The sequence below is a fragment of the Vanessa cardui genome, chromosome 15, assembly GCF_905220365.1.
Source record: "Vanessa cardui chromosome 15, ilVanCard2.1, whole genome shotgun sequence".
Lineage (NCBI taxonomy): Eukaryota > Metazoa > Arthropoda > Insecta > Lepidoptera > Nymphalidae > Vanessa > Vanessa cardui.
The window spans coordinates 9,579,545-9,606,675 of NC_061137.1; the positions used below are offsets into that span (position 1 = coordinate 9,579,545).

The 27,131-nt window shown below is 32.4% G+C and overlaps 1 protein-coding gene across 2 annotated transcripts; it reads left to right on the plus strand.

Annotated features, from left to right (window-relative positions):
• The first annotated feature begins 2,252 nt into the window (after nucleotides 1-2,252).
• Nucleotides 2,253-5,488, plus strand: LOC124535787. 2 transcript variants are annotated; one of them, XM_047112121.1, is made up of 4 exons: nucleotides 2,253-2,483; nucleotides 3,298-3,531; nucleotides 3,906-4,041; nucleotides 4,763-5,488. In XM_047112121.1, the coding sequence occupies exons 1-4, from the start codon at nucleotides 2,398-2,400 to the stop codon at nucleotides 4,919-4,921; spliced, it is 615 nt and encodes a 204-aa protein (XP_046968077.1). In that variant the 5' UTR covers nucleotides 2,253-2,397; the 3' UTR covers nucleotides 4,922-5,488. The 2 variants fall into 2 exon arrangements, with proteins under 2 accessions (XP_046968077.1, XP_046968078.1); XM_047112122.1 differs by having other exon boundaries at nucleotides 3,301-3,531.
• Nucleotides 5,489-27,131: the final 21,643 nt, after the last annotated feature.

Consider the following 27,131-nt stretch of genomic DNA (forward strand, 5'->3'; position numbering starts at 1 on the left):
TTTGTCTGTTTGTTGTTCATTCACGGCTGAAAACTAATTGGTATGAAGCAAGCTTGAACTCAAGTATGAAGGCCTGATTAACACCTGACCATCAATTTTTTAAAACTCGACTGTACCCGGATTGAAGAGGTTTGAGGAAATGGTTATTATTAAGATAAAGATTTAACTGCCCTTTTTCAAAATATTCGGTAGAACGAAATTCAAAGTTTATAGAGGAAGGATTACGTGTACTAAGTTTCCATAAAAAATGTAATTGGTTAATTATAATATTTGAACTTAATCGTTCACAATTTAGGCGACAGATAAAAGAGAAATTTTTATTTTGTATGCCCATTAAGTAAAAAACATTTAAATGTAACTGTTTCCTAAAAAATATTCATTATTATTTTTCACAACTTCATTGTATATTTATAATTATTATCATTTTTGTCATGTAGTAGGTCGGTGAACTGGCAAATGAGCCACCTGAAGTTAAGTGTTGGTTACTCAATTTGCCACATTGCCATATACGTTGGTATTGTATTGTAAGGAATATTAATTATTCTTTACTTCTTACGAGCAACCTAGGGAACTAAGATGTTATGTCCATTGGGATTGTTTTAACACTGATTCTTTCAACCTTCAAACGTAATCACAAGAGTACTAAGTATAACTATATTACGGTAGAATATATATTGAATGGTTGCTTTGCTACCTACCAAGACTAGCTTGCTCAAAGACCTACCACCAACTTATGCTGAATTTAATATTTTTACACTAGTTATACAAATTATGTGGATCTAATCTTGTTAATAGAATTTTAAATTAGGTTCACCCAAACCATTTAGCAATTTGGTATTTTGGTGTTTTGGTATTTATGATAGTTTAAACCGGTGTAATAAAATGAGCTTTAGCATATTTGCTAACTGATATTACAATAAATTTAACATTCGAATAAGGTTTTTAATTGTAGCATTGATATATTTAATGATACAATAATATATGTATGTCTTTACGAAAATTAAGGGTACTGAATGAAATCTTTTTGGTCGGAATTTCGGGCGACAAAATGAGTCTAAGAGCTGGTCTAGCAAGAAATTCTTAAGTCTCTGTTTTTATCATTTAGAATGTAGTAAGTTTATTATGTTGGTAAGTAAATTTAGACAAAACCACAAAAAAACTCGGTGCTCAGCAAGGCAAGACCTAAAACTATACAAGGCGCAAATTCGGCCCTACATGGAGTACTGCTCTCACCTATGGGCGGGTACCAGCTCCTTCCATTTAAGCAACACAGAGCGGCTCGAATTGTCAACGATCAAGCCCTTTCCGATCTGCTTGATCCTTCGGCTTTGCGTAGGTGTCCAGCATGTATCTTTCTGCATCTTCTACCGATTTTTTCAAGGGCACTGTTCCGAGGAATTGTTCAAAACCGCTGCTGAATTTCTCTTTCGGACATCGGACAAAATTCGAAGTTTCGCCCCTACCACCTTGATGTCAGAAAATGCACACCAGCGTGATTTTTAAGTCATTTTCTGTATCGCACAATCACTCTGTGGAACCATGTGTTTGCTGGCTTTTTTTTATCTGGTAAATATAAATATCAACATCTTTTATAGAATCAAATATCCAGGAAGTTTGTATTGGTTTCGCACAGACGCAGTTAGATAAATGGTTTTGTTACTTTAGTTTATCTTTACTTTTTAAATTCTAAGATCTCTTGGCCAAGATCTGTGTCAAATAAAAACAAGAGAGGTAAAGTGTTCTTGAATAAAAAATCATACAGCATTATAAATAATTTAAATACATTAATTATTATGTCTATTTTAATAATATTATTTGTTTATTCTTTATAAAAAATTGTATATATCATTAAAAGTGCATTTACTGAATATGTCGTATTATAAATTTTTAAAATTCATATTGGCCATATTTACTTTTCAGCGCCACCTATTTGCGAGTAGCTAGTTCAGAAACTCATCAATAGATGACACGACGTGAAATTTGATTCAATGTTCTAACAAAACAAAACTTACATTTGTATTAAATATTATATATTCAAATTTGTTTTGTATAGTTGGTTGCTTAATTAATTTTTACTTTTACATACTTACTTAAATTTTTAGGTTACTCTTATCGGTGAGAATTTAATTATTGCAATAAAAATTAAATATTTTACAAGAAATATTGGTTGTGAAATGGATCAGTATACAAACTATCAACGAAAGAGTTTCGAAATAAAAATAAATACTTTTTAAGAAGAACAAAAAGAAAAATTCCAAACATAAAATTCGACGAGCGCTGTCAGTTGTAAAATTTTCAACCGCTAAATGGTGACTAAACAGTTTAGGTTATAAAATGACAAATCTATCGTGTAAAAGAGGATAAATTTCGTAGTGTTGGAGTTGTCCAGAGAGTGTCATGGTTCGGTGGAGGTATTGTTTGGTGCTTGCGGTACTTCTACTTCTGCCTTCAATATCTAAATCACAAGATGACGATGATGACGAGTGAGCATGTTTATCTTTAGCTTAAATTTATTGCATACTTACATTATATTTATCAATTAAGTGTATCATTCTCTAAATGTAAACTTTATATTTGAAATAGTTTTACTTGACTTCTTGCATCATATTAATGTTATTACAGTTATATGGAGTTAAATACCAACATGTTATTATGGTTATGGGTTGATTGAGGGAATTTTATCCAATAGTTCTTGTAATACTTATTTATCTGTTCAATATTACTTACTGTCACCACTGACCATCATACCAAAGGTAAAACTGTTGCTAGGTAAAAGGTAAAACCATCAAAACGGTAACGAATTCGCAAAAGAAACGCAGCGGGTTTCTTTTCAAACTTCATAATTGTTTACAATTCTTATATAAGAAAAATGTTTCCCTTTTTAATTTAGAATAATGTTTTGCTTTCAATTTAAGATGAGTAAGTAAATGTAATTCACTGAGCTATTAATTCCTTTAAATACTAATTAAATTAAGTCCCATATGTTAAGTGTTGACGTCTTAAATATCTTGATGTTATTATTTTCCAGATTGATGCCTTTCGGTAAATGATCAAATTTTGAATACTTGCCATCGCTGATAAGTAAAAACACTGAAAAATATCTTGACCTTTTTTCTTTGTAAATATGTTACCAATTATGGTAACTAAGTTATTATCTCTCTTGCCTGATTTACACTGGCTCACTTATCCTTCAAAATAAAACAAAAAAGAAAATAGGTGTTTGTTTAAAAATGATGAGTTATTAATCCAGCCCACATACTTAATAAGTTTCTTTAATAACAAATGCATTTCGCTTAGAAGAAAAGACGACTCAAACGATGGTGATGAGAACGACGAGGATGACGATGAAGACGATCCTGTAGCAGAGAAAACTGAAGAGAGTATCGGAAGGCGGGCACCAGCTATACAGTTGCATACAACGCATTCAGTCCCAGTAACTAGAACGACCAAGATGCGTCCATTGGAATGCTATGTTTGCGCATATAAGTCTGATACACCACTAAAAGCGTGTCTGGATCCAACAAAATACAGGTACATAATTATTATAACACTTTTGGAATTTCTAGTCAAAAAGTTTCTATATCTCTAATTTTATTTATTTGGTGATTAGTTTAATATTGCAGTGTCTTTTGTCGAATGTAAAATCAATGAAATTAGGAAGAGAGATTCATTTTGTAAATTTTGAGAATACCCGACTTGAGTATTTGTAAACAAAACAGTAAAAGATATGCATCTTTTCAAAATTAGCAATACATTGTCTTAAACGCATGTTTTAAGACAATGTATTGCTTGGTAAACGACAAAATATTGAATAATATGGAGAAGTATTAAAAGTCCAGTTTGAAATAGCAATAGCGATTGCGAAATAAAATTTGATTGGTATTTCGTATTGGATTTGTTTCCAGAGTTCAAACGATCACGTGCCACAGCGTTGATGATAAGTGTTCTACATCTGTCATATCAAAGGGCAACACTTTTGAGGCCGTGGTTCGAGGCTGTAAGTCGGGATGTATCGGTTCTCCGGAGACGACGTGCTGTGACGTAAGTACAAATAAAGGCAACTTATTCCTGTTATAAATTTATAATGAGATCGGATACTTTTAAGAGATTATTATTGATCATGATTTTATAAAACAACGTTATTTTAAAAAAAAACTTGTTCTCTAATTGAGAATGTAATACTATATTATAAATGAGATGGATTTGAATAAAACTTTGAAACAGTGTTAAATTTGAGTGATGATTAATGATAAAATAAAGAACAAAAGATTAATTACAACTTCACGGTGTATTACTTTAGAACCTAATTTAAAGTTGTTTGGATCAAGTGGTTATGCTTAGTACTACATTAGTCGATTGGCTGATATGAATGAAAATTTGAGGGTCTTGAATAGATGGAAGATTTTTCATATGGGTTACGTTAAATCTGATCCTGCAACAGATCCGGTCGATTTAGATTTCCATCCCGTTAAATTACGACAATTTGTGAACAAATAATGCTCCCAGTCAATCGAAATCAATCGAAGAGAATCAGCCTAGGACAGTATTCTTATTGGGTTATTTAAGAAAATTTAATTTTCTAAAGCCAGAATATGACTAAATGGTTCTTTATTCTAGTTTTCGTATTATGTTATATCATTATAATGTTAATGGAATAGTTAACATATTGTCACTTACATTTCTTATTAGCGATGATATCTATTTCCCAAAAGATGTTTAATTTTCCAGATAATTATGATGATTGTAATTATTCTGCTTTTAGCTGAACCGTTGTAATAATCAAGCATTCGCCATACCAACTGTAGTGGCTCCCAGATCACTCGCTCAAGAAAATAAATCTTCGAAGACTATGCCGTCAGTGCTGTTCTTTGTCACCATTTTGTTGGTATTACAAACGGTCGTTAAAGTCACGTTTGTATAGAAGAAAATGAAAATAGAGACGGAGAACATATATATAGAAAAAGAAAACATTCTTCAGAGAAAAAGTAAAGTTGGAGCAACATTGATTTCCAAAGTTAGGCTAAAACTTTTTACAACGAAACGACAACAGAAAAGTTTATAGTTGCTGTTGCATTACTATAAGCGTACCTTAGCAGACTGCGCATCGCTTTCTTGCGGTTTGCCCGGATCTTTATGCTACTGCCACACTTGTGTCTATAATCTTCTATTAACATCTTTATTGTTTTGTACGTCGCTAAATACGTTTTTTTAGAATTAAAGATTAGTCTCTAACTCAAAGTTAAATGCTAGACTCAGAAAGGCCTGTAGCCTTTCTGTGTTTAGCATAATAATTTTGTAGATGTTTCGCGAAATGTTCGCACAAATGTTGACTCCACGATTTAGAAGTTTTACGATCAAAAATTATTTTAAATACATAAAATTCTAAGTTAAGACAATCGTTTGTGATGACTTTTGTATAATTTTTTTTAGTGGATTGTTGTTAATTAAATTATTATTTTTATTCTGTTTTCTTTTTTTAACAAAATAGTTCGACACATACAATACAAGCTTGTATTAAAATTTTTGGTCATGCAGGTATTTTTTTTCATTTATTCGTTTTGTTTTTAGTTTCGAAAGTTTTGCGATATATGGTTTCACTGCATATTTTGATAATTTCAAAATGTACGTTTCAACAAATATAAATAAATAAGGTGTTTATAACATACATTTCAGTTGCCCCGTATTTTATAAGTGAAATTAATATAGGACTACAAAAACAGATACACAAATAATCAGACTGATACTGTATGAAGACCACTCCATTCCTTGAGAGGAGTTGTTAATAAATAGGATTAGAAACAACAGCGTGCTTTTAAAAGGTATTTATCATTTTCCTGCTCTTATCTCAATTTTATTCGGGGCCGACGCAAGATGTCTTCCAAATTTTTTTCTGAAGTCATCTCACAAGTAACAGCCATATCGTCTTTCACACAATCGATGCATAGTTTGTTTGGCCGTCCCCCAACCTCTATATTCATCCTCATCTATGCTCAAGACCTTCCTTACAACATGGTCTTCATCCTCCTCAGAACATGACAGCTGCTTATACAGAGCTTCTCGGTAACCGGTGATATAATAAGTATAGTATTGAAAAATGTTATGAGTATTCGTGAGCAGGCCTTGCTTTTATTACAACCTTTATCATTCCATTTAATAAACAATTATTTCCAAAACTAAGTTTTTGATTTTAAGATAAATTTAGGAATATATTTAAATGTTGTTTGCTGAATGAGATAAATAGTTATAATTATTAGTAGTATAAGTAAACACTCGCTAAACAATATTTATTTAATATACCTACTTGACGTTACGTCATTATAAATTTATATCGTTGTCACATTCTTTCAAATCGAATAACTCCTTAGCTTACTCAAGAAAACATGCTCAAGGAATCCTAAAAGCCGCTTTCATGAGGGCTTAAAATGATGAAGGGACAAGGGAAGGGTCACTCGACCCGGTCAAGTCTTCCGCCCAATTGATCCCACTTCCGGTGTGTGAAATGAATTATTCAGGAATGGGGGCTGATAAAAGTAATATTTGCTTAACTTTGTATTTGAAATATTTATATTGTGATTTATTTTATTGATAAAATAAAACCGGGTTCTGCGATTTTAAATACGTAATAGAGAATAACTAAATAATAATACTAACGATTATTTCAATTTTACATGTAGTGAGGTAATCAATTACGTTCTCACTTTTATGATTGATATAATATGTTCCTGGGTGATATATTTATTCCACTCTGCATTGATTCACTTTTTAACAAATAATGTCAACGGTGCATTTTGTTACTTAATTATTACAAAGACTTTATTAATATTTCATATTATTTGAATTTAAAAATATTATCAATATCTAAATATAAGAATGTACCCGTTTTATTGCAATCTCTATTACGTATGTTTAAATTTCAATTAAAATTAAATAATTTGATTACTTTCTATAATTTTCAATCTCCGAATCTAAATACCAAATAAAAGCTATTTGTAAATTCACTTATCACTTCCAAAGAACCCCATAGTGAGAGTGATCGAGATATTCACCCATAGGAAATTCCAATAAATACCATTTCCTCCCTCACGCACTCTATTTAGGGTGTCCAGTAAAGAAGTCAGTTCACTTGTCCTAACATATGGACCAAATTTACTGAAAGGGAAAGCCTTAATCCACAAATATATACCTTCATTTATAGTATGCCGTATCGTCTAAGTAATAAGGTCCTATTTCGTTCGGCTATTCGATGTAATAAAATTGTTTTAAGGAATTTTTGAGGGTGGGAAAATTTCTGATATCCGACCGGACTTGTTGGTGATTTTTATTGGGCAACAAGGGTTTTTGCGTGTTAACCGGCATGTGAGAAGTTTGCGTAAACAATGGGGTGCAAATATTGGCCGGTGTTTGATTTGAAAGTTGAGAAGTTTTGTGTGTGTTTTCTGTTACCGCATACAGGTCACTACTTTATAGAGTTCTTTATTAAAATTTTTGGCGTATCTAGATTTATTGGCATAAATAAAATTAATTAAAAAAAATATGTATATAATTCGTTGCGATGAATTTAGGACGTTATCTAACTTAATATTAAAAAATGTATCTAATTATTTATTTAAGTTAGTAGCGTAATAACGTTGTATATTTGAAAGCTGTTGCTCTGATATGTTTCATTCTTACTGATTCGGAGTTTTTTGTTATGAAGTAATAGTAAAATTGAATAGTTATACAATAACAATATAATTCATAAGCAGCTCAAAAACACCCAAAAAATTTGTAGAAGATATGAGATGCTTCGTTCAAATTTGAACTGCTTTTCTCTTTAGAATATATACAAATAATAAAGTGATTTCAGCTTTAAAAACAAACAATGTTAAATACGCATTTATTTAATGTCCAATACTACTTAATACGCTTCACTTTAATTTACGATATACAAATTTGTCTCATAACACATTATATATTCTATTATACATTACATTTAAACTTAGTACATTACATATTTGTTACTGCGAACCAAACCAAACACTTGAATTAATATACTTTTGATTTATTTATTATACTTTAATCGCAATTTCACAAATTATCAACACAAACACAATCTTTAGAAATATTCGACCTATTTTATAAAAAAATAAATGATACCCAACACTAGTTTTACTTATATCCAAAATTCCGCTCCTGCGATGTTCTCTTCACTAGAGCGCCGAAGTAAAAGTGCGCTTCCCATCCGTCAATCACTTGAAGTAAGATTGCTGCAGGTGTCGCCACTTGTCGAAACAGGCTAGCCAACTTTGCACCGAATATATTTTTATTAAGTTTTATTTTAAATGGCGACAACAGCTTTTATTTCTGAAACCATGATTAATGTAAACTTTACTTATCTGAATGTTATTTAAAAAAGAATGTCGTTTTAAAACATAGAAAATATATACAAAAACCAAATATTTTATCGAATTGTGTAGATTTTTTTTGTCAGAATATTAGTCATTACTTTTTTGTATTGATGTCCTACTTTATAATTGCTAAGACAAACGTTAAAAAGATCATTTTTAAGATTTATTTTTGATGGTAGGAAAGGAATAAACATTTCTGTAATCAGGTGGGTAGTTTTTTATTATAGTAAAGTATCTTTTTAATATTCTTATTTCAAATATAGTAAGAGCTCGTAAATGGCATACAACTGAGGTCATTTTTTTAAGAAGAATGTTTGTACCTTATTTCAATACGCTGTACCAATCGAGATGGGTGGATATACATGTGTCTGCTTTTAATTCGACACATGTATATTTACTCACACTGTTTTCACTGCCAACACACAAGATGTATTTATGTAAAGACGAATTTAGCACATCAAAATTCAGTCCTGCTAATCCAGATTTGCCTTCACATTTAAGACTTAAGATTCGCGTGTACCAACCACTGGGCTACGTCGACTCTTACTTAGAAAATAATAATATCAACTAGTAATCGCCCGCGGATTCGCATGCGTTTTAGGGTGTTTGTTGTCATGTGCTAGGAAAAGAAGTATCCTATGTCCTATTTGCAGAGCAGAGACAGCCCAGTGGTTAGAACGCCTGCATCTTAACCGATAATTTCGGGTTCAAACCCAGGTAAGCACCATTATATATATGTGTTTAATTTGTGTTTATAATTCATCTCGTGCTCGGCGGTGAAGGAAAACATCGTGAGGAAACATGTGTGTCTAATTTCATAGAAATTCTGCCACATGTGCATTCTACCAACCCGCATTGGAACAGCGTGGTGGAATATGTTCCAAACCCTCTCCTTAATAGAAGAGGAGGCCTTAACCCAGCAATGGGAAATTTACGGGCTTCTACTACTACTACTATGTCCTATCCTGGAGTTCAAGTTTGATTCATACCAAACTTCATCAAAGTCGAATCAGCGGTTTGGTCGTGAAAGAGCGACAGACAGACAGAGTTACTTTCACATTTATAATATATAGATTGATTTTCTTTAAATCGCTTTTTGGAGACTATTTAATTTTACACACAAGAAATAAGACATCTTACATAAACATGGTTTTGAGTATTAAAGATGTATGGAATGTCTTCTTTGATTACTTCTTTCTATTCCAATGCAAGGGACGGTCGCTTAATACTTTTTTACTGTCAACGATAAAAAACAGTTACGTCAATTTACGTCTCTCGTGCAAATTTAAAAATTTAACGCACGTGCTTTTGTAATAATAAAAATGTTTCCTTAAAGTTTGTGCGCCCAAATTGTTGCACACATCGAATCCGCACCTGGACTTAAGTATAAAGCTATGATCGATCATGTCATTTGGCACGCATCAGCGGACAGCGGATTTGCACGAATGCGGGTTGTACTCTTATTGTGTAGACATCGACTTTTTATCGATATCGATATTTTAATTTTGGCAAATGATAAAATGTGTATAGACTTATTTTGTGTTTTTTTTTTTTTAATAATTATTGTAATTTATAAGTAATGAGATGATAAAGATTAATTTAGGTTTAAGATTAGTCACACATGGCGCAACAAATATAAGCCATTTCTTTTCGCTTCTAATCAAAGGATCTTAAGATGTTATCTTCCCAGTATATTACTTGGTGGTAGGGCTTTGTGCAAGCCCGTCTGGGTAGGTACTACCCACTCATCAGTTATTCTTCCGCCAAATAACAGTACTCAGTATTGTTGTGTTCCGATTTGAAGGGTGAGTGAGCCAGTGTAACTACAGGCACAAGGGACATAACATCTTAGTTCCCAAGGTTGGTGGCACATGATGTAAAGAATAGTTAATATTTCTTACAGCGTCATTGTCAATGGCTGATGGTGACCACTTACCATCAGGGGGCCCATATGATCGTTCGCCAACCTATACCATAAAAAAAGTATCGGTATTGGCTCACTCATAATTTAGACTAAGATAAAGTGTAATAAAATATTGACTGATTTCATAGATTATTATTTCATAGGAAATAAATGAGGCCATTGATTTATTAAGTAATCATGTGACATATTAAGTATAAAAGTAATATCGATTCGATATATGAGGAATAGCAACATCGATACTAAGTTGTTTATGTTAATACATCACTACTAAATCATGACAAGTTTAATACGCATTATTGACCCAATGATCAATGATCCACGGATATTTGGATCAATAAAATTATGCAAAATCATCGTTCCCATTGTTAGCTGCTGTATTGACCGTTTAACTTAACATTGCGTATTTTATCGCGAAATCATTTGAGATCAGCTTGTTGCGGTGAATCGCTATGTCATTTGGCAGAAATTTATACAGAAGGTTACTGTTGTTACAGCATATTAGTTGCCCGCGGCTTTGCTTCCGTTATATATTTATAATATGGCGACAGATTATGTGATTACATGAATTTTGGGTTGTAAAAACAGAGATAGTTGTACGTACCATTGAACTATAAATACTTATAAAAAAAAATCACACTGTTGGGAAACGTCCTCCTCTCCTTTTGAGGTTATGGAACCAATTCAATATGAGTGTCGAAGCCTTCCTTCACTGCTTAGCGTTACTTAGATTGTAAACGCAAATCAAACATTTGAAAACGCACGATCAGTGTTTTTCCATATTTGAACCTGCGACCTTTCTATGAAATAATAACCACTGCTCCATCTCGCTTCTAACAGATGCTTTCTATATATTTTTTATACGACTATATATACGTAAACTCATTAGCTATAAATTGATATGAAGATATATTTTGTGACAATAAGTCACAATATAAAAGAATGCACAAAAATAAATATCGAGTCAGTGTGCCATTTAAGTTTTCCGCAAACGATTTCGCAGACAGAATTGAGCGCTTTCTAAATAAACTTATGCGCATGCGCAGCGGTCATCTGGACGGGAGCCAACAAAAAACATAAATAACAACGTCCGTATGTTTGTCCGACGGTCATCGCGCCGGGCAACACTCGCGTAAGCATGCGTTACTCACTGCTATCGGAATTTTAAGGGTAATATTGATTGTATATATAGATGCAAGTTATACCGCCCAAATATTTAATAATATCAAATTTTAATAGTGTTTTCGATACCTGATAACATCTCATTTAGCTATGTAGCTTATAATCTCAATAGTGATTTTAATTAGAAGTTAACGACACATCAAAACTTCGTTAGCAATTTAGCTGAACCCAATACAGAAAAAAGCTTCTCAATTAATAAAGTAATTAACTTTAATTACTTTATTGTTAATTTTACAGAGTGGCATATACTTTTTAATGAACAAAATCTATAAATGTAGAAAAAAAACACGACAATAATTTATAATTGAAGTGACTGCACTTTTGACGTGTTAATAAAGTAAGGCCTCGTTTCGCACTATTGGAACTCCTTTTTTAAAAACCTATCCGTCCATTTGCTTAGCTGATTGGGTGGTAACCAGTATGTAAACAATTGTAAACTCCCAATACAGTCAAAGCTGTGAATGAATAGAAGGAATAGCAGAACTATTAGAATGAATGATTAAAATTTAATTTTTCTCTACTATTTTTTATAAGGCATAAATAGCCATTGTTATTATATATAGCAAGGGTAACTAACTGGGACTTGGATTTACATTTTATAACAATTACAATTAAATTTATTTTCTTAATTGAATTAATCGATAAAAAAATACCTTTACATGCCATAGATAAGTAAACTGGCGAATGATGCTGATGGTAAGTACTCAATTAATCTTTCCTCGTCCTTTGTTACATTGGCTAACTCATCCTTAAAACCGGGAATATTCGAAATATTTCAGTTTTGCTAGAATAGTTCACTTAATACACTTGTTAAATTACTATATTGCGTAAAGGATTCAAAAGTGCTTATAAAAGCCTACTAGAATAAAGTATGTTTTGATTTTGATATACCAAGTACATACCAAGAACAAATTTCGATTAAATTGTTATTTCGCTTACATTTCGTGACATTGTAATAATCTTACTTATGTTAGCAGTACCAGCAACTCGACCTTTTGATTGGTCGATTATTATACCGTGACTGTGGCTTTAGCAAGTATAAAATCGTCTTTAATACTTATAAATTCGTTCAATTAATTGTTATTCTTATTTAAAAATCGACTACACACTAATCCTTGTATAACCTACCTTTGAAATATCATAACATTTTATGAAAGAGACATGCTAAAAAATATTGTGTTAATTAGGTATAAGTGCATAGGTCTTATTATAATATCACGGCTTTGAAAACAATCTTGCCATTTATATTTAAATTGAAAATTAAGATTTTAATTTTAGGGGTACTAACTAAATGATTATGACATTTTGATATTTAATATTTTAAAGGTATAAGCTTCACGTAAATGGATAATTGGTATATATTCTAAAGTTAAATTAAGAAAGATAAATTGGTGTACTAATCTCTAAAAAAAACTGTCGTTAGATTTTTGAATGTTAAAATAAGAGTTAAAGAAAACACACAATAACAGAACTCAGAAAAAAATATCGTTAATAATTAGCAAATAGTAAAAAATTCATTCCACCCGTAAAATATGTCGCCGTAGTTAATAGCGAAGTACATAAGTAGGGCATACCTATCACAAATACCTACATTTGCGTTGTACCCAGATAAAGTGCATTTAACTCGTTTGAAAATTTTATTTTCGGACACGAATAGCCGGAATTTGGCTCGGACTGTTTGTCCATATTACTCTTTGTTTCAATTTACGATTTGCTTTCATTTTGTTTCCGATATATGAACTGAATAAGTTCATTGTTTTATTACGACTTTAGTGTTATATAGAATGAAATCTACAGTGAGATGATTAGTTTTTAAAATGATTCATATTTTTAAATTACATGAACAATTTATATTTTTTTTAAATGTCTAATATAAAAAAATGATTGCAAATAATGTTTTCATAATTGTTATTAGGCCATGTTAATGTTTTAATCGTTGTTAAGGCCTTAACTATATTATACAATTAAAATGGTTAATGTATAAATCAAGGCTACGTGGAATGGTGACAAGAATGCTAGCCGCATTTCTCTAATGAAATCACCATTACGATGCTCTACGCAAAATTGACCCAGCACGCCTGTCACTGTTATACTAATTGTAAAACTTGTACCAAATTTTGTCAAAATTATTTACATAAATTTCAGAAAAAATATCCTCATTGCTTGATAATATTAAATAGTTTTCTTTATTACATAATTACCTTTTTTTTACTAATAGTGATGTAGTGATCCGTGTCGTGGATAAATAGTTGGTACAGATAATAAATAAGCTCGTCGCTCGACTCAACATCACCGTAAGTTTTTCGACTGAAGGTAGCTCAAAGTAAGAGATAAGTTTGTGATCTTTGTACAAGGATAACATGGCAAAGGGTTTTTTTTATAGATAATACATGGAAAGCAAAATATTGTTACAATTGCAAAACACAATCATCATATGAATAACTGTAAATTTTACGAAAAATTCATTTTTGACAGATGTCATTTATTATTTGACATTTAGTTATTTATGTGGTAAGACATTGTAAGGCATATAAGTCCTTTAGTATAACATACCGATGTGATGTTTAAATAAATCTAACATTACTTTTTTCTGAGTAAATACACTAGCTGTGTGAGTGATCACACATTGCTGAAGTACATGATTAAAAAATACCTGAAACTTGAATTAAATTAAACTTTTTTAAGTACAATAAAATATCGCTGTTTTAGCGATAAGGCTTATTGTACATTTTTCTTTTCTTTGTTCTTTTATTTTACTCCCATTATTTTTGTCTATATTGGTGTGCAATAAAGAGTATATAAATAAATAAAAAGCCTCTGCCATGATATGCCACTATTCCAAGGGACAGCGAGAGACCCTTTAATTTTCTCCTCGCACGACCATAGGGGTTGATTGAAAAGTTTCACCAACTTTAAAGTTTTCCCACTTCAGGCTCAGTCGTAATTTGACGAGTTTTCGACTTTATTATTCTCTTTGTAGTGGAAATGATAACGCTTGCCTCGTGGTTTGTTTTAGATATTTTGTTGGTATTGTAATCGATACTAAAACTAGAATAGTACTTGAAGAAGATATATTTTCAGAATATTGTTTCAAAGTGTGGAATTTTATTCAAAGGTGCGAAAAGGTTGACTTATAATAATAATTATTAGAAAGTCTTTACCACACTTAAGTTCTGTATTGTAAGGATGTATTGTATAATTTAGCTTCGAATGTTTTCAAGTAATCTTGACTGAAAAAAAAGGAATTGTTTCGAAATGTATAATTATTATTGAGATGATAATGTTTAATTTGTAGCATTTAAATCGTGCAATCAAATAATCACTTAAATATTATCTCAAAACAATTGGAATAAATGAATTTTATAGATCTCATTAACCTTAGTACTTGCAAGAGCTTTGTGTAACGTGATGTTAGTTTATCTAGATGCGGGGTCAAGGGGGAGTGATACGGAACCAGTGCTCACGAAGCCCATGTTTGCTGTTAATAAGTAACATGACATTATTATTTATAATTTAAAAAAAAATAACAAATTTCAAAAAGCTGCGTTGGCCCAGTGGTTAGAATGCGTGCATCTTAATCAATAATTGCGGGTTCAAACCCAGGAAAGCACCACTAAATATATATGATCTTTATTTGGGTTTATAATTCATCTCGTGCTCGGCGATGAAGGATGTGATGCAACATGTGCATTCCACCAACCCGCATTGGAACAGCCTGGAGGAATATGTTCCAAACCCTCTCCTTAATGGAAGAGGAGGCCTTATCTCAGCAGTGGAAAATGTACAGGCTGTTACTTTAACCTTTTTTTTACTTACTTTCAACAAATTTCAAATTTTGAATGTTCGAATAGTCTAAAAAATTACACTGAAACGAATGTAATCTTCAAGTTAATTCAGTTACCATTAATTAAGCTTTCTCAAGGGCGGGTATTACCCACATTATGATGCCGGTAAACAGTAATACTTTGTAATGTTATGATTCTATGTTATTTGTAATATTATGATGATACTTTGTAATTTTTAAAGGGTGAGCTAGATACTGTAATTACAGGCACATAACATCTTATATCCGGTAGTTAGTAGCGCTTTGACAGCTTAAGGGGTGTATTAGCTTGCAGTATCGGTATTAATGAATGAAGAGTATCATTTTTAGTTTTATCGTGCTTATCAATCTTTTGAAAATCGTTCGAAATTCGAAAATTGACAGATTTTTGCCATAAGCGTGATCTTTTTAATTTATTTTTTATCCTTCCATTATGAATTGACTACAGGCAAAATGTTCTTTAGGGTATAACGTAATGACTGTAAAATGATTGCATCTGGTATGGCACATGACGAAATAAATAGCTTATACGCCACCAAGTGAAAAAGTCACTCTATCATAGGCTAGGGATAGGACTTGAATGCATTTTTAATTTTATTCTTACCGTCATTGTTGCCCATCGCCATCTCGACTACAAACATACAGACGTAGTACTTATTACGTAGTAGTTTTTATTTATGCTAGTACTACTTGGGAATAGTATCATCAGCAAACAGGTATTGAAAATTTGGGCGTCAATCAAAAAAATCAAAGTCTTTACAATTATGGCTTGTTAAATGATCTACTACCAATAGGTAGTCCAATATTACTTATCTTCGACTCTTGATAGTCATATCGCGTTGCAATTATAAATTCGGTTTTTCAATATCATTAATATTAGCCGTTTCATTCTTCAGGAAACATTGTATCTTATGAATTTTTACATATCTTCAAATATGATTGTATGTTATTTGTCAAAATGGGATATAAGCGACACATGGTATGCTTCTTCGGTAGCAGCTTGTAATGTAACTTTTCTGGCCCTCTTCCACTGTAAAGAAAAACGTTTGTTTTTGTTTACTTCCCCGGATAAAAATTCATTCAAAACATCGACTTCTTCACAGCTGTAAATTTAAACAAGCAAAAATTCAGTTAAATAAATTAATTTAATTTCGTATGAAATCTTCGTATATTATTACTTCATAGTTTTCGATCTTTGTTTACCCTTTCAATATTGCGGATATTTAAAGGTTTAAAACATTTGCATTATAAATGTTAATGAAGTCCACACATGCGCATTAGCGATGAATAAATCATCATGGCATGCTATTGGTTTTAAACCTTTGTATCAATTAGACCTTGTGCAGATGGGTCGAGTAACGCGCGTTTCTTGGCATGCGTTTGTAGAATCGCACGTACGACGTTCATACTTCGTAATATTAGAAAAGATTTACAAGTTAGAGATACCCTAAAATATGAATTAATTAATATATTTTTTTAAATATAATTAAATGCTATTTAGATTATATGATAAGGTATTATAGTGTATTACAATTTACAAGCCGCGAAAATCATAGTGTGTAGCTAGCCTAATGTGCACACGTTCTTGTAGAATGGACCATGGCGATTATTATTATGCCACGTCTTGAAGATTGCTCTACTTTAAATATTTAATATAATAATTAATATTTACAAAGAAATCGCTGTAATTTTTTAAGGCTCATCACGAAAAAACATTGTTAATTTTAAATTACGTGTGTTTCAAAAGAAGGAAGAAGAAGATAAGTATTTTGTTTAAATATTCGAATACAATATTCAACTTATTACTTTTAAACATCTGAATGCTCACTGACTATAAGTACTGATATTATAAATGTAGAAATGACTGTCTGTCTTATATGTTTTTATGGGTAAAACAATTAACAGAATTTCATTAAATTTGCCCTGATGTAAGTCTATTTTTACTAGTTTCTGGTGAAAACTAGTTTCTAAAAGTGATAAAAATTTAAAACACGCATACTTACAATAGCTTTTATTTAAGTACATATTCCACTCAAATCCATGCTTATTAAAAGTAACTGGCTACTATTTACAAGTCGAGCATCTTTCCTATCAGTCACGCGGTGTAGAGGGCGTGCATAATCTTGATACTGGAGACGCCACCCACGCGCGATTGTCCCGCAGGATTCGTGTCCTGAGCGCGCTGTAATATCGATACGTACACTCATAATCACTTTATAATATAGGGATAAAGGCAAGAATTAACTTTAAAGAATTTACATAATTCTTATATTCGTTTTGGATATTCATAAGTCGTTTTTTCATTTGTGAATCTAAGACTAAATATTCATTTTAATTTGATCAATTGAACATTGTGTGGGACGCTACATGCGTTGACACGTTGGCCCCATCTCATATCCGAGAAACGATGTTAAGAGCCGGTGCCGCTGCGGAAAAAGCTGAAGCCAAAAAAGGAACTAAATATTCGTGTATTATAACTTATTACTTTTTTGTTCCATTTGCTGTCGAAACGCTTGGCCCTTGGAGTAGCGGTGCAAAAAGCTTCATCAAAAGTATAACACCTCGCCTCATTGCCTCCACTGGTGACAGAAGGCTGGTTCGTTTTTAGCCCAGAGGATCGGAATTGCGATTCAACGGGGAAATGCTGCTAGCATTCTTGCCACCATTCCACGCGGTCAAGATTTATACAGTAACTAGTTTTAGTTCATATTTGTATATATATATATATATATATATATATATATTTAAGCTTTAATGTTGTTAATTCTAATGTTAATAAATTTATATATTGAACCACCAATTGGAAGAAGGGAATAAACGCCACTTTTCGCCATATTCACTTTTACACACTCTTACATTCTTTAGACGTAGGACTAAATATTATACATTTAAGGCAGGTCTGTCGGTCAATAAATCAGGATTGATATTTTCTTAATAATCATTGATGTCCTATAAGTTTATAAGTTGAAAGCAAAAATTTATGAAGGTTATTTTTAGTATCTACGTTCCTATTTTTTGGATTTATACTTTATTATATTATACTTCTTCTTCCAATTGGTGGTTCAATTAAAAGCACTACATTTTTGTTGCTTTAACTGGAGCAAAGTTCGTCAATAAAACTTTTGTAAGAAATGTTACAATGTAATGTCATACAGAAACAATTCTACGTCAGATAATATCCACTTATATTATTGTTCATTGAAGTTTAGTTTTGCAAATGATATAAGTAATAATTATCTTTACAGTAAATCATTGTTGTGCCTTTATCAGAGAGAATCACAGCGAAGTCTCAAGTAAAATAATAACGACAAAATCGTTTGTCTAATGTTTACGTACATACTGCTATTTAAGTCACACACTGTATATTTTTTGAGTCGAGATGGCCCAGTAGTTAGAATGCGTGCATCTTAACCGATGATTGCGCGTTCAAACCCAGGCAAGCACCACTATATATATGTGCTTAATTTGTGTTTATAATTCATCTCGTGCTCGGCGGTGAAGGAAAACATCGTGAGGAAACCTGCATGTGTTTAATTTCATCGAAATTCTGCCACATGTGCATTCCACCAACCCGCATTGGAATATGTTCCAAAGCCCTCTCCTTAATGGAAGAGGAGGCCTTAACCCAGTAGTGGGTATTTTATATATTTACAGGCTGTTACTTGAAAGTAAGAAAAGATTTTATTTTTAATATACCTCGATAGTATCGTCCTATCTATAGATCAGTTATCAAAATCATATAACATATAACATTATATACATGAATATGGCAAATTCATTACTTAATTCAACTTCGCACAGTCGGGTGAGAATATAAAAAAAGGTTAACGAGAACAGACCCGATAAGTACGTACGGTGTTCGTTCGTAGGAGTGTACGCTTTGCTACGGTACGAGTCTCGAATTCGGGCCGCAGAAGGCCGACGTCGTTATCGGTCAGGCGGTGACCTTTGAGAAGATGGGCAAACCGCAGTATTGCACACAAAAATGTTTATTGCTCCTTCTAAAAGATCGTTATTATCTATACACGACTATTGTGTAGATTATACATCTCAATGCACATACTAGGATAAATAAGGTGTAAAATATATACAATTTTAGTAACTTACAAAACGTATTCAGAATGTACAACATTTTTTGTTTCAGCGATAATTTTTCGTGTCTTATTTTTCGAATTGATACCAGTTAATTTAATCATGTGTGATGCATCTATTTTAAATTAAATGTAAATTCAATTTTAATTTAAATGTATGTGTATCAAATGCACAATTGTCATTTTGCAGGATTATGTAACACCCGTAAACCCTTATGAAGTACCAATGGTTCAGAATGTCGAACCTGCTTAGATCTACTAAGATCTAGTGGCAAGGTTGCAAATCAACAAATACTAACCACCTTTAACCATCCGTCTATGCTTAAAATCTTGTGTACGTGTGTGAGTTATATGTTTTATTTATAAATGTCTTTAAAAATAATACAAACTATTTTTTTTAGTAACTATGTATTACTATATTGGTGGTTTGTGAAAATGTTGTCAATGAAAGTTCAATGCATTCTACAACAATATAACTAAATTATGAAAATATTATAATTATACCTTCATACTAGTTGCCACTCGCGGCTTCACTCGCGTTTTAATGCGTTGGTTGTGAGGTGGTAGGTAAAAAAAGCCTATGTTCTTCCTTGGATTCCAAGTTTGCTTCACACCAAAATGCGTCAAATACGGTTCCTTGGTTGGTAGTGAAAGAGCGACAGACAGACAGACAGAGTTACTTCTACATTTATAATATAAATATAGTATGTACGTAAATAAATTAGTAAAATATAATCATAACACAATATACAATTGAAAGTAAAACATAAAATCAAATTAATATTAAAAATAGGTCCTAACAAATACTAAACCTCTTTTAGTTACGAGGGACTAACAAAGTTATCAATAATAGTAAAAAAAAAACATTCTATTTTTGAATTTATTAAACAGATTTGTTCTCGCATAAAACCGCCGCACAAAGTCCGGGACGGTGACATTTCGCATCCCGCGCCGTCCGCTTGACCTATACTCCTCATCCTTAAAGCCTTAACGTATGCCGCTATTGTGGTTTCCTATTATTCGCTAGTTTTGCACAAACGAGAAATGATACTCCAACTGCTAATGGACGATCTTATTAATGGATTCGAAGCCGGTGTTTATTTAACGAGGATATGTTTAGTTCGAACCGAGATGGCCCCTTCGTTAGAACACGTACATCTTAACCGATGATTGCGGGTTCAAACCAGGGCAAGCACTGAATTTTCATGTGCTTAATTTGTATTTATAATCGTGCTCGTAATTTGTATTTCAACGAAATTGTGTTTTATGTGAATTCACCAACCCTTTTCCTAACCTTCTCCTCAAAACTAGGTGACGCGTACACGAAAAGACGGAGCTAACTGTTAGTTTTTAATAGGTATTCCGGTCTACTAGGGCTTACTATGACGTTCTGGATACTGGTGAGTCCACATAATACTTGTACAAGTAAATGAGGACACGACTGCCGTTTTGTCCTTTTTAGATAAAAATATTTTTGGAAAATATGATGCCCTAAAATGAACTATTGCGACGATATTCACGAATAATCCGTAACAATAAATATCACGAACGTAAAAAGCAATTTATTTAAATTATAGTTCCGATCGTTCTTTGGTTTAGTTTGATCGCTGACATTTACAACTGACCCATGATTTACAACAATAACTTAATAGCACGAATCTTTCGATCGAAATTCTAAATATTAAAAAGGCTTCGAAATGTCGACCTTCTCGTTCCCACAGCGTTTGTTTTAAACTAATGAATCGACATCTAAAATTGTAAATTTGAGGACAATGGTACAATAATGACCATTAAAATTCAATAAGGGTTGTACGCAATAAATCTTCATAGAAGGCTATCTGAGGAGGAATAATCTATCTGATCCAGAGCGCATGCGACTGCGGCCATTGTGCTGGTATTCAAATACATGCCCTTAGTTGGCCGTCGGCAATTTGTGCTCAACATAATGTTTTGACACCTTCATACATAAACATTTCACTATTTAAAAATCGGAGCCCGGTGCAACCGTACCAAAAAAAGAGCTACCAGCGCATTAAGTGTAGTTTAACGTTTGGCATTAAACCACACGCTTAAAACTTCTTAGGGCACGGTGAGAGTAACATTTTATAGTTGAATTTGAATGCTACGTTCTATATGTAATGTTTGAGTGACTTTTGAATGTATGTAATGATTTGAACGTACGTTATTAATCTCGTCTGAATAGCACATCTACAATTAGTAATTTAAAGATTGCGTTTACTTTACACAATCATGTACCTACTTATACATATAAAAATGGACAAGTTACCAAATAAATTAATCAGGGTTTAAAGACAATTTAAAAAGTTCAACTTCAGTGCAAACTTTATGCATAATACCGACCTTTTCTTTTCGTCAAATAATACCTTTTTTTAATTAGTTTTACCAAATATTTGTAGACTTAAATCATGAGATAGTTAGCGAAAACCGTGCAATCGGTCTCACAATGACATAATGCATTTCTACCCGCCATTGTGTGCAAGGTGAATGCTGTTATTATTCGAACTCCTTGCGGTCAAACTCGCTTATTATTCTCCTATTATTGTAATATAATAATTTAAAGATAGCGATTTTCGTTTTCAAATATTTTCTCAGGTTCGACTGGTGCATAAGCTTTAATATTTTTTTAATTATTTTCATATTCATTATTAATTAAACACCGCCGTAATTAATCAAAACGTCAACTCTAATTGACAACAATGTAAATCAAATCAAATTCAAAAAATAATCTTTAAAATGATTTTAAATATCGAACACAATTTTTTTTATTATTTTTAGGTACTGGTCAATTATAATTAAGAACATTTAATATTGATTGTTTGTGTTTCCACATGTTCTTTATTTGAATATTTATTCGATATGTCAATTTCTCTGTATTTATTTAAACTTGGCACATCAACTGCTGTACACTCAGATAATTTTATAGTATAAACAGGTGTGGAGATGGAAATAAGGAAACGGATTGAGGGATTGCCTCTTAGATTTATCGACGCTCGGTTAGTTTGCGGTTTTTACCGCTACTAACTTTTCTTCGCTATAAAGTTACCTAATTTGTTTGATTGTTCATTATTATGATTGCATGTTTGTAAATAAGGGACATTTCAAGCTGTGTAAACAAATAGGTTGTAAGAAAATCATAAAAAAAGAATTCTGGTCTATTATTTAATGTTTTTTAGAAATTTCTAGAAGGACAGCTTAACAGTGTAACTACAGGCACAAGGGACATAACATCTTAGTTCCCAAGGTTGTTGGCACATTGACGATGTAAGGAATAGTTAATATTTCTTATAGCGTCATTGTCTATGGGCGATGGTGACCACTTACCATCAGGTGGCCCATATTTTCGTCCGCCAACCTATACCATAAAAAAGTACAAACAGTAAAAACACTGAACCAGTCACGCAGGGATAGGCAGGTTTTAGAATGAGATGAATTATGAACTTAGATTATTTACAAAAATGTGTTTTACACACTGGACCATCTTGGCTTTATCATTTTCTCTCAAAGGCTTAAATAAATGCAAATTAAATTAAAGACAAATTGAATGTTACAGTATATAGATTTAATTGCAGTGATTTATTTTATTTTAAGCAAGTTAACGAGAGTTATAATTAAAGCCGACGTATTGAGGCAGATAATAAATATTATTATAATTTAATTATACTTGTAACCTCAATGAATCACACTCTAATAGTTCTTAAGTATTGACAAATTTATCACGATCAATACGTTAAATGTAATTAATTGCCATGTACACCATCAATCTCTCAGCTTCTGTAGGTATTGTTTGAATTTAAAACATGATTAAAATTTTCTTGTTGGTAAGCCTTTGTGCTAGCCCGTCTGGGTAGGTACCAACCACTCATCAGTTATTCTTCCGCCAAATAACAGTACTGAGTATTGTTGTGTTTCGGTTTGAAGGGTGAGTGAGCCTGTGTAACTACAGGCACAAGGAACATAACATCTTAGATCCGTTGGTGGCACATTGACGATGTAAAGAATAGTTAATATTTCTTACAGCGTCATTGTCTATGGGTTATGGTGACTACTTACAATCAGGTGGCCCATATGCTCGTCCGCCAACCTATACCATAAATATATATGTATATATATATTTTTTTTTTTTTTTATTAAGGATACATGCAGTACAAAAGAATGAAAAATAAAGATAATGTCCGTAGCTTTATACAGATGCCTAGCGATGAAAAAATCTCAATTTGGATCCTGATCCCTTTTTTGGATCTTGGATATTGTCATCCCCACTTCAAGCACAAACTTAAAGGTTACTTGGAGGTTTCTTAAGAATTATACTAGTCTTAAGATTCGTTATTACTAATTAAAGACATAAAATTGAACAGACACATTTATTTCTGATCATAGATCAATATAGTTTCTGCATTAAGAAAATAATTTATACAATACTAGCATAACATATGTACGTATTCAATGAATACAGAAAAAAAACTATAAATTCTATCGACAATTATAAAATAATCCTATCCAATTCTCACTGATCACACATACATATAGTAACATAGACCGGATATATCTTTATTAGTACGCTCATCCACAAACAAAAATACTACAAAATATTTTCAATTAATTCTGCCATTTTTCACAAATGCATAGTGAGTACCATAGGATAATCGAGATCTCGACCAATCATATTGCATATTGTTGTGTGTCGCTTTTTTTCTCTTATGGTTGGAATACAACATATGTGTGAGATGAGATGGCCCAGTGGTTAGAACGCGTGCATCTTAACCGATGGTTGCGGGTTCAAATCCAGGCAAGCACCACTATACATATATATGGACTTAATTTGTGTTTATAATTCATCTCGTGCTCGGCGGTGAAGGAAAACATCGAGAGGAAACCTGCATATGTCTAATTTCATCTAAATTCTGCCACGTATGCATTCCATCAACCCGCATTGGAACAGTGTGGTAGAATATGTTCCAAACCCTCTCCTTAATGGAAGAGGAAGCCATTATCCCAGCTGTGGGAAATTTACAGGCTGTTACTTTACTTTTTTACTTTTATATGTGTGAATGTAGTACTGAGTGAATACATTTGTTATTTATCTACGTGTTTGCGTTCGATTTGATTAATCTAGTGGTCATCTTGTAGTTTAAATACAACCATATATTTTGTTTTAATGTCGATCGATCGTGCTTTATAGGCTCGTAATCTCGATTGTTAGCCATAAAAGTTAACCTGCCAACTTTCGCTTGACGCAATGCTGCCAATATGCCGTTTAAATGATTCGTTTTTCACCTCATCTCAGTTATGATGGGATAGGAATCCCATCATAACTGAGATCATGAATGAGTCGTTTGATAGCTTATGATTGGTTCAATAAGTGAAGTATGTTAGTGATTGAGATTACTGCTTCGTTTTCATTGGTTATTATATTTATAGTTTTTTTACGTATTATAAATTTGAAAGTTCAATGTTAATTTTTATGGTCAAGAATGATTGATTAATGAGATTAAAACGAATGTCCGATTCACTTAAAATGTACTTATAAGAAGTAAAATTAGAAAATCTTTATTATCAATAATAATTACTTAATATTTATTAATAATACCACCAATAATCATTTTAGTTCATTTAATGTAAGAACATTTCATTTTTAAGGTCTTATTTGAGTAAAATAATGAATGATATTACACCATTTTTATTCTATTTAAATGAAAAATTAACAAAATAGACACTATTCTCACAAACAGATCCTAGTACGCATACCACAAACCCCGACCTTGCATGTAAAATCGTACAAATTGACATATTGCAAACAACCTTTAGCCCGAAACGCTGCACACAACATGATTCAATTTAGATACCGTTATGTAGATAAACCTAAACTTCTAATAATTCTATACGCCTCAATACTAGTAATGAACAACAAAATAGTGCGACGGTAACATACGGCATAATTGTTCTATAGACTGACGCAAATCTGGGGGCAGAGGGCAAGCGAGATCCATAACTCATCTAAGAACGCAAATAATGCTATTCTATGTGCCACAGAGTGTAAAGTTTCCTGCTGCAATATGTTAAAATTACACAGTATGTTTGGTTTGTGTACAAGTATGTCACTAGTGCTGCTGTAACAGAAATGAGTGTCTTAAAATTGGCATCAAACTTTTCCGAAGTTGCTCTACATAAATTCAATGTAATTCTAGAAAATTATCAATGATTATATTAATAATATTTAGTTATGAGTCAACAGTTTTCTATTGTTTTCAAATTAACATTATAAATTTTCATTTAGGTTAAATGATAATTAATCCATTATTCTGTGTCGCTTCTTCATTGTAGGTCCAATGGTGGGCTTTGCTTTGAATGGTGAGTGAGCCAGTGAGTTACAGATTAAAATAGATAGCCAATAATAAAACCCATTATGTACAAAGCATGTTTATTGATTTATCCGATGTCACTTCTGCTGTGACCATTATTCCGTGTTAAGCATAATGTTTAAGGTCACCTGCGCCAGCACACGTCCCAAACGGAGCCGATAGATCGCAGGTGAGGGTTAGGGGTCAACATGGGACCGGGGTCAATGTTACATTGTCATGGTGATTGTGTGACGTTTGTCGATTCTTTTATGTCACTTCTGTCCTTGTGCGGTTGACATCAGCTACTGCGTTGAGATTTTAGATTTCTATAAATATCGAATATGTGTATTCTCTAAGAATATTCTTGGTTTTTACTATTGACAATTTTATAACAAAATATTAATGTAATATGAATAATTTTATACCTATTAAAGAACCTTTTAAGCTATTTCAAAGGTTAAATTGAACTTGACTGTGGTTCTTTATTCGATTGGTGCAAGCTCATACAACATACACGTGTCATACATATACATACATGAGACGACCTCCATGGTCGAGGGGTGTGTACACCGGTTTTCATGGGTACGCCACTCTGAGGTCCCGGGCTCGATTCCCGGCCGAGTCGATGTAGATTACTATTAGTTACTTCTGATTTCCATAACACAAGTGCTTCAGCTACTTACATTGGGATCAGAGTAATGTATGTGATGTTGTCTCATATTTATTTATTTATATAACAGCATTGATTGGCTATGGGGTATAATATATGGGGTAAATCAGTCGTATAATGATTTGAGCGTTACGGTGCCGAGGTGTATTTTAGCTCTCGGCCACAAAAAACAATATATCCCACATACCGTTTTGGTTCATATGTTTTCCAACGACAAAAACGTTGTTTAACTTAAGTTGTATAAATCAAAGTATTCGTGTTAATATATCTTTATTAATTAAAATACAAATGATGAATGGATTCGCCGATGGTAAGTATTCATTAACGCCTATCAAATTAGTGCCACAAGATTTATTAAGCATTTGTTATATTGCCAATACCAACTGTATAACCTAAGTTCGTTAAAGTGGACTAATATTATCTTCCTTATGCCTGGAGTTACATTGGCTCACTCATCTATTGTTACATTATCTTCCTTATGCCTGGAGTTACATTGGCTCACTCATATATTGTTGGTTGATGGTAAAATATACTATGGGTAAGTGGTACGAACCCAGAAGTCCTTTTTTTACGCAGGGAAAATCTTCGTAGATACCCGACTCCTGGGTTATGTGAGATTGTACTCACTAAAAACCCTGCGATGGCCGCCAATAGAACGGAAACGCTGCGGGATCGCCTTTGCAGCACGTCCGATGCCC

Excerpts from the sequence above, each read along its gene's own strand:
- LOC124535787 (XM_047112121.1), top strand. The coding sequence starts at position 2,398 with ATGGTTCGGTGGAGGTATTGTTTGGTGCTTGCGGTACTTCTACTTCTG. Across the intron at positions 3,532-3,905 it reads CTGGATCCAACAAAATACAG|AGTTCAAACGATCACGTGCC; the intron begins GTACATAATTAT and ends ATTTGTTTCCAG. Across the intron at positions 4,042-4,762 it reads CGGAGACGACGTGCTGTGAC|CTGAACCGTTGTAATAATCA; the intron begins GTAAGTACAAAT and ends TTCTGCTTTTAG.